General features: G+C 33.8%; 1 protein-coding gene across 1 annotated transcript; it reads right to left on the bottom strand.

The window, feature by feature from the left end:
• Positions 1 to 211: 211 nt before the first annotated feature.
• Positions 212 to 11,198, bottom strand: LOC128210687 (protein mono-ADP-ribosyltransferase PARP14-like). Its single transcript, XM_052915039.1, has 12 exons — positions 11,072 to 11,198; positions 10,687 to 10,767; positions 10,216 to 10,410; positions 9,807 to 10,085; positions 7,930 to 8,214; positions 5,779 to 5,898; positions 5,195 to 5,482; positions 3,914 to 4,171; positions 2,902 to 3,111; positions 1,061 to 2,761; positions 663 to 918; positions 212 to 428 (listed from the first exon to the last, which is right to left on the bottom strand). Exons 1-12 carry the CDS (start codon positions 11,196 to 11,198, stop codon positions 212 to 214), a joined length of 4,017 nt encoding a protein of 1,338 aa, XP_052770999.1.
• Between the last annotated feature and the right edge of the window lie 9,069 nt (positions 11,199 to 20,267).

Below are 20,267 nucleotides of genomic sequence, written 5' to 3'. Positions count from 1 at the left end.
CTCACACACATATTTTCTTTTCATGAGATATAATAACTAAAATAAACAACTTTATATAGCGTGATTACCTAGAATGTTATTTAAAAAACGAAACGATCAAGCCAATACCACTTTTTTCTATTCTTTAGCACCAGTATTTTGTTGAAGTTGAAGTTTACTGAATGATACGAAAACGACCAACAATCTGTAGGCTACTTTTTCTACGACTAAATTAATGGAAATTACCAGGTTTCCGTTGTTGTGTTTGGCATGCATGTTTTTTCACGTTTTGAGCACCCCATTCCTTCTGTAAAGCTTCAGTAAAAGCATCAACTGTGCCATACTTCATATCACACAGGTAGATCTCTGTCAAAGAGCTATCTTGTTCCTCCCGGAAAAAGTTCTTGACGGCCGCTACAATAATGCCTGTCGCTTTCTTTACAGGAAATCTAAAAGGAATCGCAATAAATATAACACTGGTTGAATTACATGTATATAGTTAACACAATTAAAATTACACGGACCAAAACGTTGACCTATTTTCTGTTTATATGTACAATTATGATTCGTAGGAAAATGCTACTTAAACCGCCATGGCGTTGTCAGTGAAATACCTAAGCAATAACTCAATAGGGACCGAAAAAAATAAATTAATATATATAAATATATATTTTGATACTGACCCATAAACACCACAACTTATAGCAGGCATGGCAAGAGATTTAATGTTTTTAATAGACGCCTGTTTCATTGCCTCGAAAACCACCTCTGTCAGTTTTTCATCCTCTTGGTGAATACCGTCATTCCAAGTCGGACCCACCACATGAATAATATGCTTTGCTTTCAGATTTCCTGCCGGGGATACAAAAACCTCTCCCTCACTCAGTTGGCCGTTGTTTTTCATGTAACCTTTGCAAGGGCGTTCAAGCGCTAGTCCTCCTGTAAAGGTTTTGTTGCAGTATTATACATGCATGATAAAACTGTATTCTTAAAAAAATCTATGCCAGTTATTTTTCATATACAATTAATATAACTCATTTTTATCTTGATACGCAAAAAAACACATCTTTTGATAACATACCTTTCATTTTTATCACGTTTCCAAGTCCTCCAGAAAGACCTATTTTGTCATTAGAAGGGTTAACAATAACCTCGACGTTTAATTCTGACATATCACCAACGGCAGCAAACATTCTTCGATTTTCGTAACCAGTGCAGCTTGCAATCACACAAATTTTGTCACTTCCCATGTCATCATCGTCTTCATTCATGGATATAACACATGGAAACGCTGATTCTACAGATTGCATAATTTCACTTCCCTTCTCAGTTTGCAAATATTTTCTAAGGCCTGGTTTTATGCATGTGTGCTGCTTCTTGTTTACCTTTCTCAAAAGTGCTTCAACTTGAGTCTTTGCCTGCCCCATTCCAACTTTTGAACCAGATATTTCAAACTCATGTGCATCATCTTTTAAAAATATACGAACATTCTCTGACTGCAAAGAACTTGCAATTCTTTGAAAATCTTGCACATGATGGCGTATAAACAACTGATACACGTCGTGTGGAACTCTGATCTTGTCCTTGAAAATGGAATGAGCCCTTAGAAATGACTGAATAGCGCTTTCGACTTCATTAGTAATATCATCTGTGGTCCCAATAACAAGTTTGCCAAAATCAGTCGTGTCAAAAACAAGCTTTTCTTTATATTTGTTTTTTAACTCTTCCCGTTTTTCCTTCCAAGTGTGGCTCAGTAATAAAGAAATATTTGCCTCGGACAATAAAATAGTTTTACTCAACACAGATTCGAAAACAACTCTCGCAGCAGTAGCTAGTGTTTGCTTACTTGCAGACATCACAAGCAGTTTCTTTTCAGTTTTTTCCCACACTGCAACTACGCAAATGTTTTTCAATTTTTTCAAGATGTACTCCTTGACTGTTTTATTGCTAATATCGTAGAGGCAAAACACTCGATCATTGACCTGAAATTCTTGTGCACAAAATTTATCCTTCAGTTCATGCATTTTCAATAGCACTGTATTCACATCTTCATGATTACCTTTGATAATAATTTCGTTCTTTCCAAGATTTATTTCAACTTTAATACCAGGAAACACTTCTTCCATTTTTGTTGGAAACTCTTCCGCAAGAAGCATCCGTGTTTGTATTTGTTGTAATGCCGTAACATGTTCTCTGGTCCACTGTTTCTCTGTCGCAAACTCATCTGAAGCGAGTTTTATGACGTCACGAATGCTATTGATGAGCTGATCAGCAACATGCTTCACACCAACAATAGAAATTTTACCATATTTCTTCGACAAATATACTGCAGCATCTTTTGGGTTCTCTTGAGAAACATCAGAGAGCTTTGGTGTGACTTTCTCCCAGAGCTCTTGTATAACGGGCATGTCCTGTTCAGTTATTTTGTCCATAAAATCATTGAATTTCTGTTCTGCAACTTCCTTCCAATTACATGCCAATGCAATACAATTTTTCACTTCAGTCGTCAATGTACATGATATTTCGACTGAAGAGGTTTCTTCTGACCAGGCCAATGCTGCATAGCACATGCTCATCTGCGCATCAAGCGATACTGTAGCCAACTGAGAACTCTTGATAAATCTCATTTTTAATGGACTCACATTCATCGCAATGGGATCACAAAATCGAAGTTTTCTATAAACAGAGTCCACTTCTGCTCTTGCAATACATGGAAGGTATCTTTTCACTTCGACTACAATGCTACTCAATGTCTGCTCTTTACTTAAAACAGAACCAACAGCTGCAACAAATAATGAAAATAAGTATCGGAGACATTAAAGGAAAATGATAAATACAAACAATTCATAAGCTTGTATTTTTTAAATATAATTAACTACATAAATTTATAATCACTTTTAAAATCATCGAAATAGACCAGACAGAATCCTAGGGGTTTGAACATCCCAACTTTGCTAACTGGTCCACCATTGCTCCTCTTGTTATTTTCAAAGTACAGCTCGACCATGTCTTTGGTTACATTGTCAGGAATGTTAAACACGACGATGCAGTTTGACATCGGAACAGAGGAGACATCAAGGTATGAGCCTTCCATTGGCTTATCTCTGCATACCCGTTTCAGTGTTTCAAAATCTAGTAAGGGAAGTGTTACGGCATAATTTATAAGTTAAAGGCTTAAGTTTAATGCATCACCATTCACCTTAACATTTTTAAGAAAAGACTGTTTGCAGTGTGTTATATTTATTGCAATATATAAACACCAAAACTAATTACCGTAATTGTTTCTAACATTATCTTAAAAGTTGACAATAACAAATAAGCAGTATGTACAATGTATTTTCTAATTCAATCTCGCCAATTCCATTAGGGCAAGAAAATTGGCAATATCATATTAGCACCAATTTTGCAACATTGTTTCTTTGAAGTATTCACTGGAAAAAAATGCTAATAATGTTTTGCAGTATATATGAAATCCTTTATTAGGAGCACAAATTATTTCCAAGGATTGAACGCTTTAATAGAAACTGTTTTTGAAAGGAAATAAAATTGCAACATTGTCAATGCACCGTGGCTTAAGCGGTATTCTATTACAAAAAAAAAACCTAGAACAAAACAATATTTATTGATCCTGAAAGAAAAAAAACCGTCACAATGGACGACGTTCACAAAAAACTCTTAAACATTAAATGAAAACGGCAACACTGACCAAGCCCCATACCCTCGGCTTGAGTGGTACTAAAAATTTCAAAAAGTAATTAAGAAATGTTCAATGATCGCGAAGGAAAACAAAAGTGTATTGTGGAGGAAGAACACAAAAAACGCAGAAAACTGTAATGCTGCTAAAAAGGCAACCATATTGAGCAGATGTTTAATTATACATTGCACATGAACACAATGGCTACTAGTACCAAAATAATTCCTATTTGCACCATACCTATATCTTGTTCTGTTGTAACTAAAGCAACATCATTACGGACAGCATGGTAGGTAAGACTCCCATCTATAAGAGTATAGTTAGCTTTAGCTTCTAAAAATAGCCCAAGTAGGCTCTCCGTTATTTTTGCGTTCAGCCCTTTGATTAGGATCTTGTTCGTGTAACAAGGCGTTGTTTGAACGGACGGAAAGTATAGGGATACCGTTAGAACAACTCCATCCACAGTGTGGTGTGCACGGTCTGCTACAGCTTTAGCAGCTGCAAATAGTTGGTCATATGATTAAAGTTAAATGCATGTCGTAGAATACAAAAATATATATCATTTAATGAGAATAACATTAAGCGGCGTGAGACTGAGCATACACGACCGTTAATGGAACAATCATAGAGAATTAATGATAAGGTAGTTTTAGCCATTTTGAGATAGTGAATATGTTCATACGTAATGCAATCATTTTCAGTAAATGTTTGAAATTAAGTATGAAAATCCTGTTCAAGAGATAGTTGCTTGAAAAAGTAACAAATATTGTGGACAAAGTTTTTTGGCCAAATACCAGAAATAATGGTAGAAATCGCTGCTATAGTATGCCTATTACCATTTGTAAGATAGTAGTTTGTTAAGGTAGCACCCTTACGAAAACCTCCACTTGAAACTCTTAAATTTTAATGCTTAAGCGTATGTTGTTGAGCACAGGACTCAAACCATTTTGAGGGTTTTAGGATAGCGGTTCGACTCGATCCAAAAACATTTTTATTTTATTTTTTCAGGTAGCAGTATTTACAGAAGTTTATACAGTGTTAAAAAAAATAAAAAATTATTTCTACATAAATATTTAGCTTCTTCGAAGATTTTCTCACATGCAGTTAAGAGTAAAATAGATGGTTGGGAATTTCAAACCCTTATTTTTTAAAACGAGACGGTAAAACATTCTGTTTTTTTGCATAATGTTCCAAAAAGGTTAAAGTTAATAATTAATATTGAACATGTCATAAGTTTGTCTAGAACTTGTTGATGTTGGTCAAGGTTATAATTTGTATGCGTCAAAACAGTGTGTTAAAATTGTAATGCCATATGCTATTTCAGTACAGTTTGATTATATTTGTTGATGTGATCAATAATGTCTTACGTCTGAAAGCAAATTCCAGCACATACATCCTATTACTCAAACAGGCGAATAAGTATCACCTTATCATTGGCGAATAACAGAGTATGAAAAGAACAGAAGATGTTTCTCTTAAAAAGAAATATTTATTTCAGAAACAAAAAATGAATACGATTACCGTTTTCCTCATTAAATGTAATGTAGACTGTATCATCGTCCTCCTCATCTGTGTATCTCGATTCGATATCTCCACCTCCAGCCCTCTTCTTGCTTTCAAAATACAAGTTCACAAATTCCCTGGTCCTAATCTTCCTCATCCCACGGACACGTATCGTCTTAGTCGATTTCTTTTGAGTGTAACGTGTTAGCTTTTGACATTTTGTAGATCGTGTTGGCCTGAATAGTGTCACATGTAGTCGTCTCTTTCTAAGGTAATGTCTTTGTCGCAAGACAACCCTCTCTGCAACTATACAGATCAATACTACTTTGATGAAAAAACAGAGTACATACTCTAAATACTATCTAATTGAAGAAATGAGCAAACGTATTAAATTACTGCAAACTATACTGCGTTGTGTTTGGTTCCAATAAAATCAGATGAAAGAACCTTAAATACGCTTCTAAAAAGGAGACAAGTGTTTTTGTTCGAATGTTCAAATTATCTCAATAAATTAAGACGGACATCATATGTATATATGCCAAAGGCCTTAAGGCGCAAGAGGGAAATATTTCCTTATTTTTTTAAATATTGTATGTACTTACCCTTTTCCTCTTTAAATGTCACAAACGCAATGTTGTTTTTAGAGTCAAATGTAGTTTTGCTTTCTACGATACCGCTGCCTCCAGATTTGTTCTCGTTGTCAAAATACAGCTCTAATATGTCTAAAGAGTTTGCATTAACAATGTCGGGTGGCCCTTTTATCATGATTGTATCTGGTGGCTTTGGTACGTAGATTTGAACCGAAAGTTCCTGGTTTCTCATGCAAAGTGGAAGCGATTCCAATACCATTTGTGCATCTAACAAAAACAAGACGTTCGATGAGAACAGTGTAATGCTCATCGGAGAAAAGGAATGAATGAAAAAAAAACATGCAAAAACAAAAATATCTGTAACTCAATTAAAAGTTGAGTAGTGAAAACAATCTAGCAAGACGAACTCAAAGTTGTACGAAGTGCAGCCGTAACCATTTAAGTACGACGGGCAGGAAAACGCGCTTTGCGCGTCGGTTTAAAATGAATTTAGGTATTTTTCAAATTATTTGAAAAGGCTTCAAGCGGTTTTGGAATGTTAGCCATGTAATTGGGAGAGATGTTTGTGAAGTACAGATAGATGGCTTGGTTAATGAAACGATTGTTTTCCCTTTTGGGAGCACAGTTAACATCAAACACATTTCATGTAGACCGACACACCTTTGGTGTCGGTTTTTAGAAGAACAAAAGTTAACTTTACCCTAATGTTCATCGTTTAACATATCGTTTACATTAATACTTTCACAAGGCTGTCCAAAGGACGACTATATCCCCGCCGTTGTTTTTTTAGTATATTTTGTTTTTCTCGCAACCTGACTGGTACGTCGAATCTTACCAAAATTGTATACAACTACTTGTCAAGGGTGGGAATATAGGAAATGTAAGTTGTTTGATCGGTAACCTAAATATTCTTGGATATTTGAACATATTATAAAAGGATATTTGTTAAAGTTATTCATATTGTGTGAAGTGTAGGTAAGATCAATGTCAAGGTTATTTTGGCTAAAAGAAAGAAGGAAAATGAGTCCTTGATTTATAAAATCGATGAAATAGCAAGTATTTTCGATAAAGTGATACATATATATTGTGGTGACGTCATAACATTGTTTTACTGCTTTTGAAGAGAAAACACATGCTATAAATATATTATCACATTTGTGTATATTGTTTTGTTTTAAAAATTAAAATTTTTGCACATGATGCTAATGCTTGGTAAAGTGCGCTAAGTATCAATCTGTGCAACTTGTCTAACACGTTTATTTAACATTTATATCTTATCCTCTATTTAGCATTGTCATAATATGTACCCGAAACTTCATGATGGATTACTGGCACAAATTGCAATTGGTTCGAGTTCTTGGATCAAATTAAGTAACTAATGCTAAAAGTACATGAAATGTATAAGGTCAATAAATCCAGTAAGAATTGACATGTCTACACTGCTAAATGTAAAATGCACGGACACAAGCATTTGTACTATGACCTTTAAATGTCAGATGTGACCTTGACCTTTGAGGTATGACACCGGATCTAGGTCACTGCACATCGTCTTAATAAGGACAACATTTGTACCAAGTAATATGGTAATTCATCAATGCATAAGTAAGTTATAGGGCGGACATGAGTATATGTACTCTGACCTTTAAATGCCCCATGTGACCTTGACCTTTGAGGTATGGACCCGGATAAAGGTCACTGCACATCGTCTTAATTAGGACAACATTTGTACCAAGTAATATGGTAATACATTAATGCATAAGTAAGTTATAGCACGAACACGAACAAGTGTACTCTGACCTTTAAATGTCTCGTGTGTCCTTGACCTTTTAGGTTATGGACCTGGTGAAGGTCACTGCACATCGTCCTAACGAGTACAACATTTGTACCAAATTATAGCCGGACACAAAATGTTACAGCCAGACGGACGGACGGACAAAGAGACTGACAAACGGACGAAGTGCATTCCTATAATCCCCTCCCCACTCCGTGGCGGGGGATTAAAAATATGTGTATTGATCAGAGCCCAGCATTTTACCAAATTGTCAAGCTGTATGCAATATTAACCTTCACAGTAGAAATTGACCCCGACAGGAACAATGTACGGACTATTATACTGAAGATATTATAAGGTAGAAAAAAGAAAACATTCAACATATTTATTACCTTCTGGTTTTGCAAATCGGACGAGAGCGTTTCTATCTTCCTCGTCGAAATCAACATCAATCACCTCGCAGGACTTGAATCTTCTTGATTCGAAGAACATCTCTAGAATTTCTTTGTCAACATCTTCCGGAATATCTTCTACAAGAAGTTGTGTTTGTGCTTTATCGATTCCATTATCAGCTATAATTTCGTCTGAACCCATTATTTCATCTATCGGCAGCTTTCTGAGTAATAATTCGCTTCCGTGAAATTTCATTGGACTCCGATTGGCAACAAATAAAGCACCTGAAACATTTTTTACCATTTGAATGTGACATTTACCTTTAAAAGAAAACTAATGCTTGAATGAACATTAAGAAATCATACGAAAACGTCACGTTTTATCGTAATTCAATTTTGTTTTGCTGTATTTTGTTACCACCGTTGAAATCACTTAAAGTTTCATCAAAACAAATTACAATGAATTACAACTTACTAGATTCTGTATCATATGTTAAAATAGCCGAATGATCCCCTTCGTTGAACTCTATATCCAAGGGTTTTGTGTCACCAAATCGACGTCTATTTTCAAAAAACATTTCGACGTCTTCATAATCCACATTTTCAGGTAATCCTGTGACAATAATCTTTGGCTGTTTCATTGACTCATGCAATACGACATGCACACTTTCCCCGAATATTCTCAAGGGGCTTTTTGCAAGAAGAGTCCCCAGTGCTATGAAATAAAATGATAGAAAACATTTTGATATGTAAACTGCTTAAGAAAACTGTATTGTTTGTATGCGTACGGTCAGCCAGGTTCGAAATATATAATCAAAGGACAGTCAGGTATAACATATGTTATCAAAGAACATACAAATTTGAAATATAATATCAAAGAACGTACAAGTTTGAAATATGTAATCAAGGACAGACAATTTTGAAATATGGGACAGACAGTTTTGAAATATGTTGTTATAGAACATCCATGTTTGAAATATGTCCTCACATGATGGACAGGTTTGAAATCTGTAATTATAACGAGACTATGTACAGACATGTTTAAAATATTTTATCAAATAATATACAGGTTAAACACATGTTTTTAAAGAATAGGAAACTTTGAAATATGTTTTTAAAGGAGAAGCTGGTTCGAAATATATTATCAAAGAACAGACAGGTTCGAAATATGTAAACAAAGAACAGACACTTTTAATATAAATTATGTAATCAATGGACAGAAAAGCTTGAAATATGTTATCAAAGGTCAGACATATTTGAACTTTGTTATCAAGAAACAGGCAAGCTTGATATATATCAAGAGACATAACAATTTCTATTATGTTATCAAAGGACATGTAGGTTTAAAATATGTTATAAAATGACAGACAGAAAAAAACAGTATATAATTGCCTACAGATATAATTGACCATGGCACAAAGGTTAATTGAGGTATTGACCTAATCTGCTTTACTAATAGTTTTCATCATTCGAGCTATTACGCTCTAAAAATATTTGATTATGTGGTTCTACTCGTTACAAATTTATTTACCATATGTGGCAAATTGTAACACTTTAAATTACGAAACAAGTGGACATTCATTCATACTTAATTATTTTTCAAAAATTAGAATCTGTCATATACATAGCAGTTTAATTCTTAACAATATCGTATTCATAATGTATTCATGATTTTGAGTCAGAAAGAAATGTTTTAAACATGAGTTCTTAAGCCTTCAGCCATTTGGAAACATTGGGATAGCCCCGACATTTTGTTTGGCTAGTTATCACAATAGAACAGTTGCATTGATTAATATTAATTATAAATGTTTAATCAATCAATAAACACTTTTGGCGAAACACAACGAAAAATAAACATGCGGCAGACAAAAACTTACATTTCTGATTTCCAAGAGTCACAATAGCCAAGGAATCCTCCTCATTATAGTCAATGTTAACCACTTCTATATTTCCAACACGTTTGGTGCTACTTAACACCATTTCTATATCCTCTTGGTCTACATCATCGGGCAAATCTTTCAGAACAACTCTTGGCAGTTCCGTATTGTGTACGGTTTGTGTTACATCTAAAGTTTTTCGCTCGGTGTTATAAGATTCTATAAGAACCTTTGCGCGCTTCATAATGATACATTCCTTTTCCAAAACGACATTAACAGCTGCAAAAATAAGAATAAAAGGGCATGCAAGATCGTAACCTTAGCTATCCCGTTAATGGAATGATAAATTACAACCTGAGAAAGGCAAGTACGGACTTGCAGTAGGCGTTTAAATAAAAAACTTATATACCTTGCTTGTCCTTAAACGTCACTATAGCTGTTCTCTCGTCCCTGTTTATACAAACAGAGCGAACCTTTACACCTGTAAAGTTCACCTCGTTCTCGAAAAACATTTCAATGTATTCCTCGTGAACGCTTTCGGGAATGCCTTTCATGAAAACTGCACTGTGTTTTCTATCCACAAAATGTGATGTAGAGCTCTCATCTGTTGACGGGCTTATGATAGCTATTTCAAAGTCAGACTTTAATATAACTTAAGCATTAAAATATTTCTAAAATACCAAACTACAGGGACAAACCAAATAAGTACTCTTTTGGTAGCAAGTTAGGGATGAGAGGGCAGCATTTCATATGTCTCTATAATATAACTTTTGAACATTTTTGACAAGTAGAATCATTTAATTTTAAATAGTTATATTTGCAAATTGATAACATTAATGTTTATTGCACTAGTTTTATCATCTAAAGACTAGAAACTAACCTCTACGTCCCGGAACTTCGTCATCAAGACATAACGTTGGGCGGCCAGCCCACGCCATCTTGTTTCTATGCTTCAGACGATCTAAACATGAAATCGAATTATATGTTAACATTTGATTTTAGAAAGTAATGTTCGAACAAAAAAGAATTGTATACATGAGTGATGGTAAAATATTTCCCAGGTCAGGGCATCAAGCAGGATATGTACCATGAACAAAACAGACATATATATCATTTCAAAAAGAAGGCATCTGTGAAGCCAGTGCAATTGAAGAAACAACCATATTTGGAGCACCAGAGGCAGTAGAAATGACACTTAAATGAAATTAATTTATTCTTGAAACATTGAAAAGGTGACAGTTTGTCTGTTTATTTTCAATTATTACATTTGTTCATGTTCTTAGTTTTTGATCTTTTTTGGGGGGATGGGGGAGGGGTGGGGGCGAGGGCGGGGAATGGGGTGGGGTGGAGTGAGGTTGGTGGAATGGTGGAAAACAGGTAAACTGTTCCCATTTAGGTGAATACATATGCGACTTTCTTTTTTCGGGGAATATATTTCAAAATAGTTCATAATACCAGTAAATAGATCGACTCACCCGTCTGCGAATAAATATTTCGCACAAAATCCTTTCTTTTCGACGTATACTGTCTTCATGTAATTGAAAATCGGAAGTGAAATTAACAAGCTTTTCAAGATTATTAATCATCTTTAATTGTAATATTTCAAAATAATATGCTTACCACAGTTTTTAATTTTGTACGAATTCCCATCATTTATGAAACACAAACGCAATTTTCCCTACCACAAAGCAGATCAATACTTAACCTTTATCATTTCGTAAAAACCTTCAAACGTCTGGTTATACACGCAATATCATCTTGTTATCTTGTCGGCACTGCCGCTTTATGTCAGACATAAGCTTTTAGATAAACAGTTTCATAATAAATTGCGTTAAGGACATAATCGTATAGATAAGGCACAGGTTTACGAGTGAGTGTCCTGATATTAACTGCAAAAAACCGGCTCGAGTGACGGTGTCCGAATCATGCGGTCCCAAATTCCAACAATCTAAATCGCATCAGCAGAAACAGTTTGATTGGTCATTGTGTATAGATTACATTGAATCATTACAATACATTGGTAAACAAATAGTTAGTCCATGTATCATTCTAATATATCAGTTGGGAGCATATAAGTAACAATATCTTTCAGAGACGTACTTTCGTGAACCACCAGTTTTGACCAAAACAGCTGCTTAACTAACTAATTATTTGTTTCTAAGAGCCCGTTACATTTTGAAATATGAATAACAATATGGGTGGCGACGGAGGATTCTACTCGTGGCGGATTGTCCACCCAGATAAATATTTCGGGAAATGTTATTATACACATGCTATTTACTCTTACGTTTCATTTTAAGATATTTCGTACAATGCTTTTATAGCATTATTAAATGTTCTATTTTCATTCAAAGTTTGTGTTACGTTTTCCTCTTCCTCCATACCAGATCGACCCGGCCTATGACTTATACCTTAACCCTTGACAATACATAAAACAATATTAGACATGTATAAGCAATATTGCCGGTTCTTTGGAAAGTTCTGGCGGTCATATTGCTGGATCTTGCAACCAATGGTGTTAAAATATATTTGTTTTCGAATTATGACCCATTGTAGTACAGCCAAAGGCAAAATTTACTGAAATACGACATCCATTTATATGAACTAGGTCTTTTTGGCGGTTGAAGAATGTCATTAAAAATGTAAAGTACACGGGCGTTTCCAGAATTCGGCATTAGAGCGCAAAATTGGAAGAGCAGATTGCCTCGGCTGTCTTAGTTTACCAATCATGTCGCCCAAGTCACTTCAAAGTAAAAGGCATAAAGCCCTTAACTAACACCAACTTAATATTGGCCGTGCTGTAACTCTTGCATTAATTCTGTAGCTTTTTTTTTAATTACCAAAATTAGACAATATGTGTTTGGGTAGATTATATCGACAAGGTTTTATAACCAGTTTTCTTTCGCCTCAGTCACTTTAGAGTTATGACCCTTACATCGCTTACATTACTCGAACTGCAAAGCAGTCAACCATACTTTCGACTGGAGTATCTTTTGATAGTTTGCCACTCTTGTTTTTAATACAAATGGGTTAAAGGCGGATATGGGGTCTTGTCTTTCAGTTAAATATTTAACATGGTAACATACAGTAGTGTATGTACATTTTTGCAGTGTATATACCTAAACTATGCCAAGACAACTAGTTAGGGAGAATGGAATATCTGAATGCATCTTAGGACAAATATTAGGTTCGATGATATCATCTTAACTTAGATACAAATTGTTTAAACTATTTCAATTGCTGTTTAAAACTTGATTATTGCAATATAATTGTTAAAGGGGCTGTCTCACAGATGATAAAATAGCGGGAAAAAAGAAAATTGTCGAAAAATGACATAAACTTGGCATCGATGTGTACAATGCATTGAAACTTACTAACTGAAGTACCACAGAGTTTAAAATTTATTTAAGTTCAGCAGTTATTTCGTATTTTTCCATTAATGTTTTTTACTGGGTATGTCTACCAGGTAGAATTCATTCCTTATGCGTGATTGGCTAGTCGGTGTTATCACGTGATATTACCGAGGTAGGTGTATAGCTTAATTATGTTACCCGATTAGAGTAAGTCTAATAACTCAGTTAGGAAGACGTCGAACCCGGTCACCGACACAAGTTTTGACAAAGTATTTTTACGCAAACACCTACAAATGGTAAAAGACCTTATATAATGTACTTTACGTGTTTCGAGAATCAGATTATTTGCATTATTTATACAAGGAAAAGTATTTTTCAATATGTTTTATAAAAACATAATATATCAACTTCTTATCTTCAAACTTGTATTTATACCGGACAGTTTTAACACTGTTATTGTAAGATAAAATATACGTCAGAACTACGTAATGATTAACCGATACAATTACAACAATCCAGTTTGCTCCAAAATTGGCGATAAGGCAGCTTTTCCGTAAGTCCGCAAACGCTCTTCTGCATATGTATCTGCATCGGAGTTTGTAAAACAAAACAAAAAACACGATCAAGTAGAACATCAATAAAAGCTTCTCAATGGCGTCAGCACCGCATCCGTTTCCCTATTTGCACCCGTAATCGATCGCCCATGGGATGCGGACCAGTAGCGCACAGGTCATTGTATTAATAAAATGCCGAAAAACAGTTCGATTCTACAAAAAAATCAAAATAAATAGATTGAATAGAAATGATCGTCTATAATGCTAGATTGCTAGAGGCAAATGTAGTGAGGGTTACAAAGGATTGCAGACACTGTTTAATTTGACAACATTTCATGCAAAGAATTGCATTACTTTATCCAACATGTGTCTTTGAAGGTAGTTGTAAAACGACGTATTCTGTTGGGTCAAATAAAACTAACTTGGATGTCTTGCATTCCCCTCAACAAATGCGTGCCTTAAAGTAGTTGTTCCAAGTAAGCAATTGTTAGAGTCTGAGGTAAAATTTGGTGGTAAAAATGTATGTTGGTCTGCATCACACATATATGTATTGTCAATAAAAAAGAGCAGTCATTGGTAAGAAAATAAAACCCTCATGAAAAGTAGACGATTTTATTTTTAAACTGTTATTATAAACATTCTAGATTTAACCAATGCTTTGCCATAGGACAGGGAATTATATAAGCTTCTTTTGACCGCCTGGACAATTACCTTGCAGTGTTGTTTTATCTGGGATTCTTTGATTGCTGGATCATCCCTAGGCTCATGTTTTTAGAAGAAACCTGCTGCGGCTCCTGGAAAAGGATTTAAACTGTAAGAAAAAGCAAACGTTCACGATCCTTGTATGTCCCGTGCTATGTGAGCAAAAAATCGATAACTGTTAAAAAGTCTAATAACCATCGCTTCCTTAATCCTGGACAATGCTATATGCTGAATTGCATACAACCATTTATCATATTATAATTGCTCCAACATTTATCACTGCTTATATTTCTTAGTATAAATGCTAAGTAAACAGAATGTGTGACTGATTCCAAAGTGTGTTTTCAAAACATCCTTCGTGCACACTGTGTGTCATATCAATTATAAAACAATAAAAATCACTTTTAAATGTACGATCAAATACTAAGGGTTTCATAAGGTAATCTTCAATGTTTGGCGTTTTGATGGCTTGGACATCTTCCTTATAACGGAAGTTACTTTGTTAGTTTAGATTATTTTATAGGCTATTAAACACAGAATGTCATTAGCGGCGAGGTCTATCTGTCGCGAGTCTTTTAACCACCCTTGACTGACCCAACTATCTTTAATGTATTTTTTTGACATTAAGAACTACATCGAATACACAATCAATCCATTAAACGTATTGATTAATAATATAATGTCAAAGTCTGTAAAAGGGGTACAAAGGTGCAAAAATTTCATTTGCAGGTTTGGTGGTTATTAATAGAGTACATCATTAGAAAGATTTTGGCGAAAATTTGAGGTCAAAATCTTAAACACTTTTGTTGTTATGACGATTTAAAGAAGTACAGATTCGATCAAAGTGTTAAAAAGTGGCATATATTTTTTAGAAATAGAAATGAAACAAAACTTTTATTTTGTTCATGTTTTTATATAATTTGTAGTTATATTTCATACACAAAATAAAACATCATTGAATTGGTGGCCAAATTTTTGTAAAATCATGATAACAGTTTTAAATGACAATCAAAATGTCACAGTACAATGCAATTCAGTATAAAAAAATAAAAGGGATCACACATGCAGCTCTCAAAAAGTACTCGTAATACCTAAGTATGAGCAGTCACTTTACAAATAATTTAAAAAAAACAACAACAAATCTTTCGTTGCTACGGTGATTTAAGTCCAAGTGGGATCAATTTACAAAAACTCTTCTATTATCGAAATACTCAGAAAATGTACATCAATAAATAGGTATTGTCATGTATCTATAAATGTAACAAACATACACAGAAATCTTGCCATGGCGACAAAAATACAAACTAGTGAATTAATTGTCTCTGTATATGTTTCGGAATCATTATTTCTTAAAACAATATAAGTTTACCTAATGCAATACTCTATTAATATATAATATATATAACTTCACTAAGAAACAAGTTGTAACCATTTTTTTCTACCCAGCATACTTGCTCATACAACCTTTTTTCTTCTAATGAACATTTAGTGGTTCTTGCAGTCAACTTTTTATTTTGAGATCGACCGAATATAGGCATACACATTTTTTCGAATTCTGACGAAAACATATTTAAATTGTTTTCAATTTCCTCATTTGAACTACAAATGTCAATATTAGTTCCTACCTCATTTATAAAACTACTGAAATAAGAACTGTTTAAACACTGAATATATTCCTCCCTTTTATCATTATTCCAAGTAAATTTGTATTCCTGTTTATTATTATTATTATTATTATTATTATTATTATTATTATTATTATTATTATTATTATTACAACATCCTAAGAGCGAAAATTCGATTAAACAATGATCCGACATGATATTCGGCGAACTAATTTCAAATGTAGCTAGCTTTGGCAATAACATTTCATCAACGATTCAATAATCCACTACACTAGATCCATTTCTTTCAACAAAAGTATAAGATCCAATATTAGCATCTACATCAACCCTTCCATTAGCAATTCTTAATCTAGTATGTTGGAGAAAATCAATTAATAATCGACCATTTGAATTGGTAATGGTATCCTGGAAACAACGAGGTATAACAGCATCTATCATGGCATAATCGTCTGGTAATATATTTTGCCTACTTAAACTAATATTGTCGTTTGTGACATAATCGGATGAATTTCCTACACGAGCATTTGAATCATCTAAAATCATAAAAGTACAATTGTCATCACCATATGTTTGTCTTATGGTAATTATATTATCCATAATAATATCATAAATATTATTTTCAACAAAAACTTGCATCGTAGAATTAGAGGGCACTATGTAACAAGCACAAATGTATATATCACTGTTCAAATTAAAGAATTTTCCATTTACTCTTATCCATAAATGCGTATCATTATAACTTAAAATGAACATATCATCTGATACAAGATAATCTTTAACATAAACAATTATACCTCCCGAATTGCGTTTAGTACCTGTGATTTTCTCAGATCTGTTAAAAGAAAAATATTTAAAGTTTGCATATTCAAAATCATGTTTGCTACCTCCCCACGTTTCTGTAAAACAAATAATGTCATTGTTGTTAAATATCGTGCTCAGTTCCTCTGTTTCTAATTTGTTAAATGTGTGTGTTATAAGCCCTTGAATATTTAAAACAGCAAAGCGGATAATTTTACTATTGTTTACACTGGGATTACTACAGAAGTCCTATTTATTATTGTTCTCATTGATCGCACTCGGTTATGTGCTCTTTGACAGAGATCTATCTGTGTGGTATGAAGGATGACACAGTTGATGCTTATACTGAAGCTCTACAGAAGGAATGGGGTGCTCAGAACTGCATGGTGGTCATTTAGAATACCTAACAATGATTAGATAAATGAACTACATTTATCCTACCTTTCTGAAAATCCACCTCATATCCTGGCTGTATTTTTCCCTGGCATTTTTGTGTTTCATGGTCAGCTATAGCCTTGCTGTCTTGTTCAGAACCGGAGGAAGAATGAATTACTTAATAAATGAACATGTAATCAACTATTTTATAATTAAAATTACGAAACAAATGAACTCAACCACCTGTTTGATTTGCACATTCTAGTACTTCTGCCAAAGATGTTAATTTTGATTCCCCGTTAAATTTTAATCTAAACAGTCAGATTTAAAAACAAAAACAATTAAAGACCAGAATAAAAGAGAAGTATTGTATCAAGTAAATACTGGTACATTATACCCTTACCCGCAATACGTTCAGTACTTTGATTTAAAGGCTGTTTAGTGGTCAGTTATACTTTACGTTTCAGAACACCTAGTTGGATACATGAAATACATATTAAGTCTTACTTGGCTTAAAATTCCTGTCATGTTATGCTGGTATTTCCTCATGCATATGTTGCATGTTTATTGCCTGGTCAGCTATAGCCTTACTGTCTTGTTTAAAAAAGTGAGGCAGAAATCATGACTAAAATGTAAATAAATATTAAATATCATTTCAAACAATAAACTTCACTGTACACGATATGCATTAACAGAGGTAGATTATGAGTTTAGTTGAAAAGCAAAAAAGTTTACTAAACCTAATACAACGGACAAAAATCACTTAGAACCATTTAAGACGACCTCTGGTTTTAACGAACTCTGAACAATTGCCATTACAAGATAATGTGGAAACTTGCAAGCACACTCAATTACAATGACGGAAGTTTTTGAATACTTACATTGATAAACAGATCTAGTACACATATTTTCGTTATGATAGTTTCATTGGTTAATAATAATGATATCAACATTCGTTTAATCTATCAATAGACATTGTTAGCCCAAATCAACCAAACCAAATATCAACTGGCTGCAGACAAACAATTTAACCCATGATTTAAATGACAACAGCCAGCGAATCCTCTTTATTATAGTCAACAACAACTTCAATATTCGCAACACTTTTCGTGCTACATAACAACATCTTTATATCAGCTTGGTCTACATCACTGGGCAACTCATGTCAGTTCCGTATCGTCCTCAGTGTTATATCTTGTGTTTGTTGCTCGGGGTGAGAAAATATATATGAATATGAATATTTATAAGTTTGTCCACTTTATAAAATGTATAAAGGTAAATTTTGAATGAATGGTTGAAATGCATTAACGATTTTATGCGTGCCATTTTAATACCTCAGTGACGATTATGTCCCCCGCCGAAACAGTTATGAATTCCTTAACAATATTGTTACTAAACTGTAAAATTACAGTGAATCTGTTTCTGTTCAATTAGTTAACTCATTATTACAGAAGTAATTGAGGAAATTCATGATTGCAATCACAGACTCATGCTAACTGTGAGTGATTCAAAATACGCAGTCATTGGATCGCACTGTATTCTGTCGACTGGTCGATACAGACCGTTACCATGCTACGTTCTCTAAATGTCGGTAAATGGCCAGACTTTTAATCATATTTTTATTCTTTTAAAACATACTATAAGTTATAGACCACTAAATAAATTTTCTATATATTATATTGTGAATATGACTAATGTCTTGTATTTCACGATCCAATACACCATTTTTAAATGCTCTACTTCAAACTGCATTGAATTAAGGTAACGACGTAACCTTTAAGGGAAAAAAATGGTTGATTGTTGCGACTATGCATTCAACAATGTGTTTCTCAACATGTTTTACAAATTGAAGAATGTTGACCTCGATTCATGCCGACTTATTCTTTGCAATGGCGACATAATTCTTAAAGTGACACTCTTATTCAAAATCAATACATACACATGTTTAATAAACATAAATGTTTAGTGATTAACCTTTAACTTCTCACAAAATAATGCGTTTATGGAAAATATTAATTACCGATAACAAAATGTAACCGTGAATTAAACTGGGGAAAGCATAAACATATTAAATGATTGGTGAATGCTGAAAGATTTACTGTAATTTACTATCGTCTTATAAGGTAGAATTATCGTGTTTTCTGCAAATTTCTATCAAATTAATCCATTCATCCCTTTTGGCATTTTTTAAACAATTGTATAAATTATGGTTAATCTTTTTTGGGAGTAAGAGTGCATCTTTTATGAACGTTTTTTTTTATTTCTTAATTATTTACTCAAATATAACAATCTCTGATAACTGCCTTCTAAGTGCGTGAACTTAGCCTGATAGTGGGACAGCTGTAATAAACTTCCGGCTGGAGCAAACATTTTCGGGTCGGAACTACACCCAGCCGTGATTGTTTCGCTGCCTAACGAGTTTAACTGGTTCTGAGTACAATACACCTACGTACCACGCATTTAAGGGCCACTACTCTAGAAAACTCATTTACTCACTATAGTGAAGTAGGAAAGCTCGTTGACTCGTTTAAAACACCCGCAGAATTGGCCCAAAATAGAAACAAACCCAGTTTTTCAGCTGGGTCGGATACTCGATATAATGAAGTAGGCGGAATACATAACCTGATGAAATCATATTAACTTTAACGCTTATACTTATGAGTTTTGAGGTATATAGAAACTGAACATCTAAGCAATACATTGAATAGTTTGCAAGTTTGCGATTCATAACATGTCGACCCTTATAATTCCATATTCTTTCAATTAAAATTATATATTATAGTTAAAACCCAACTTAACTTTTACACATGAATATCTTAATGGTTATGCCTTAATCGAGACCAATTTTTATAATAAATTGATAGCAAAGATCTTATAAATAGTTTTTCTATCCATACGCAAACACATTGAACAACTTGAGAATAAATTTCCTTTCCGGATTTAAATACTGTTATGATGAATTTTCTGACATTGTTACATTTCACAGACATATTAAGTATCTCTTATTGGTTGTTGTATCTCTTGGTAGTTCTTAGAAGCTCTAAGTAGCTCTCA

Source organism: Mya arenaria, chromosome 12 (genome assembly GCF_026914265.1).
Source record: "Mya arenaria isolate MELC-2E11 chromosome 12, ASM2691426v1".
Classification (NCBI taxonomy): domain Eukaryota; kingdom Metazoa; phylum Mollusca; class Bivalvia; order Myida; family Myidae; genus Mya; species Mya arenaria.
Note: the sequence above shows the minus strand (reverse complement) of the source record. Positions and strands in the feature narration are given on the sequence as shown.

Excerpts from the sequence above, each read along its gene's own strand:
- LOC128210687 (XM_052915039.1), bottom strand. The coding sequence starts at position 11,198 with ATGGGAACAGTTTACCTGTTTTCCACCATTCCACCAACCTCACTCCAC. Across the intron at positions 10,086-10,215 it reads GACGTTTAAGGACAAGCAAG|CTGTTAATGTCGTTTTGGAA; the intron begins GTATATAAGTTT and ends TTATTTTTGCAG. Across the intron at positions 429-662 it reads ATAAGTTGTGGTGTTTATGG|ATTTCCTGTAAAGAAAGCGA; the intron begins GTCAGTATCAAA and ends GATTCCTTTTAG.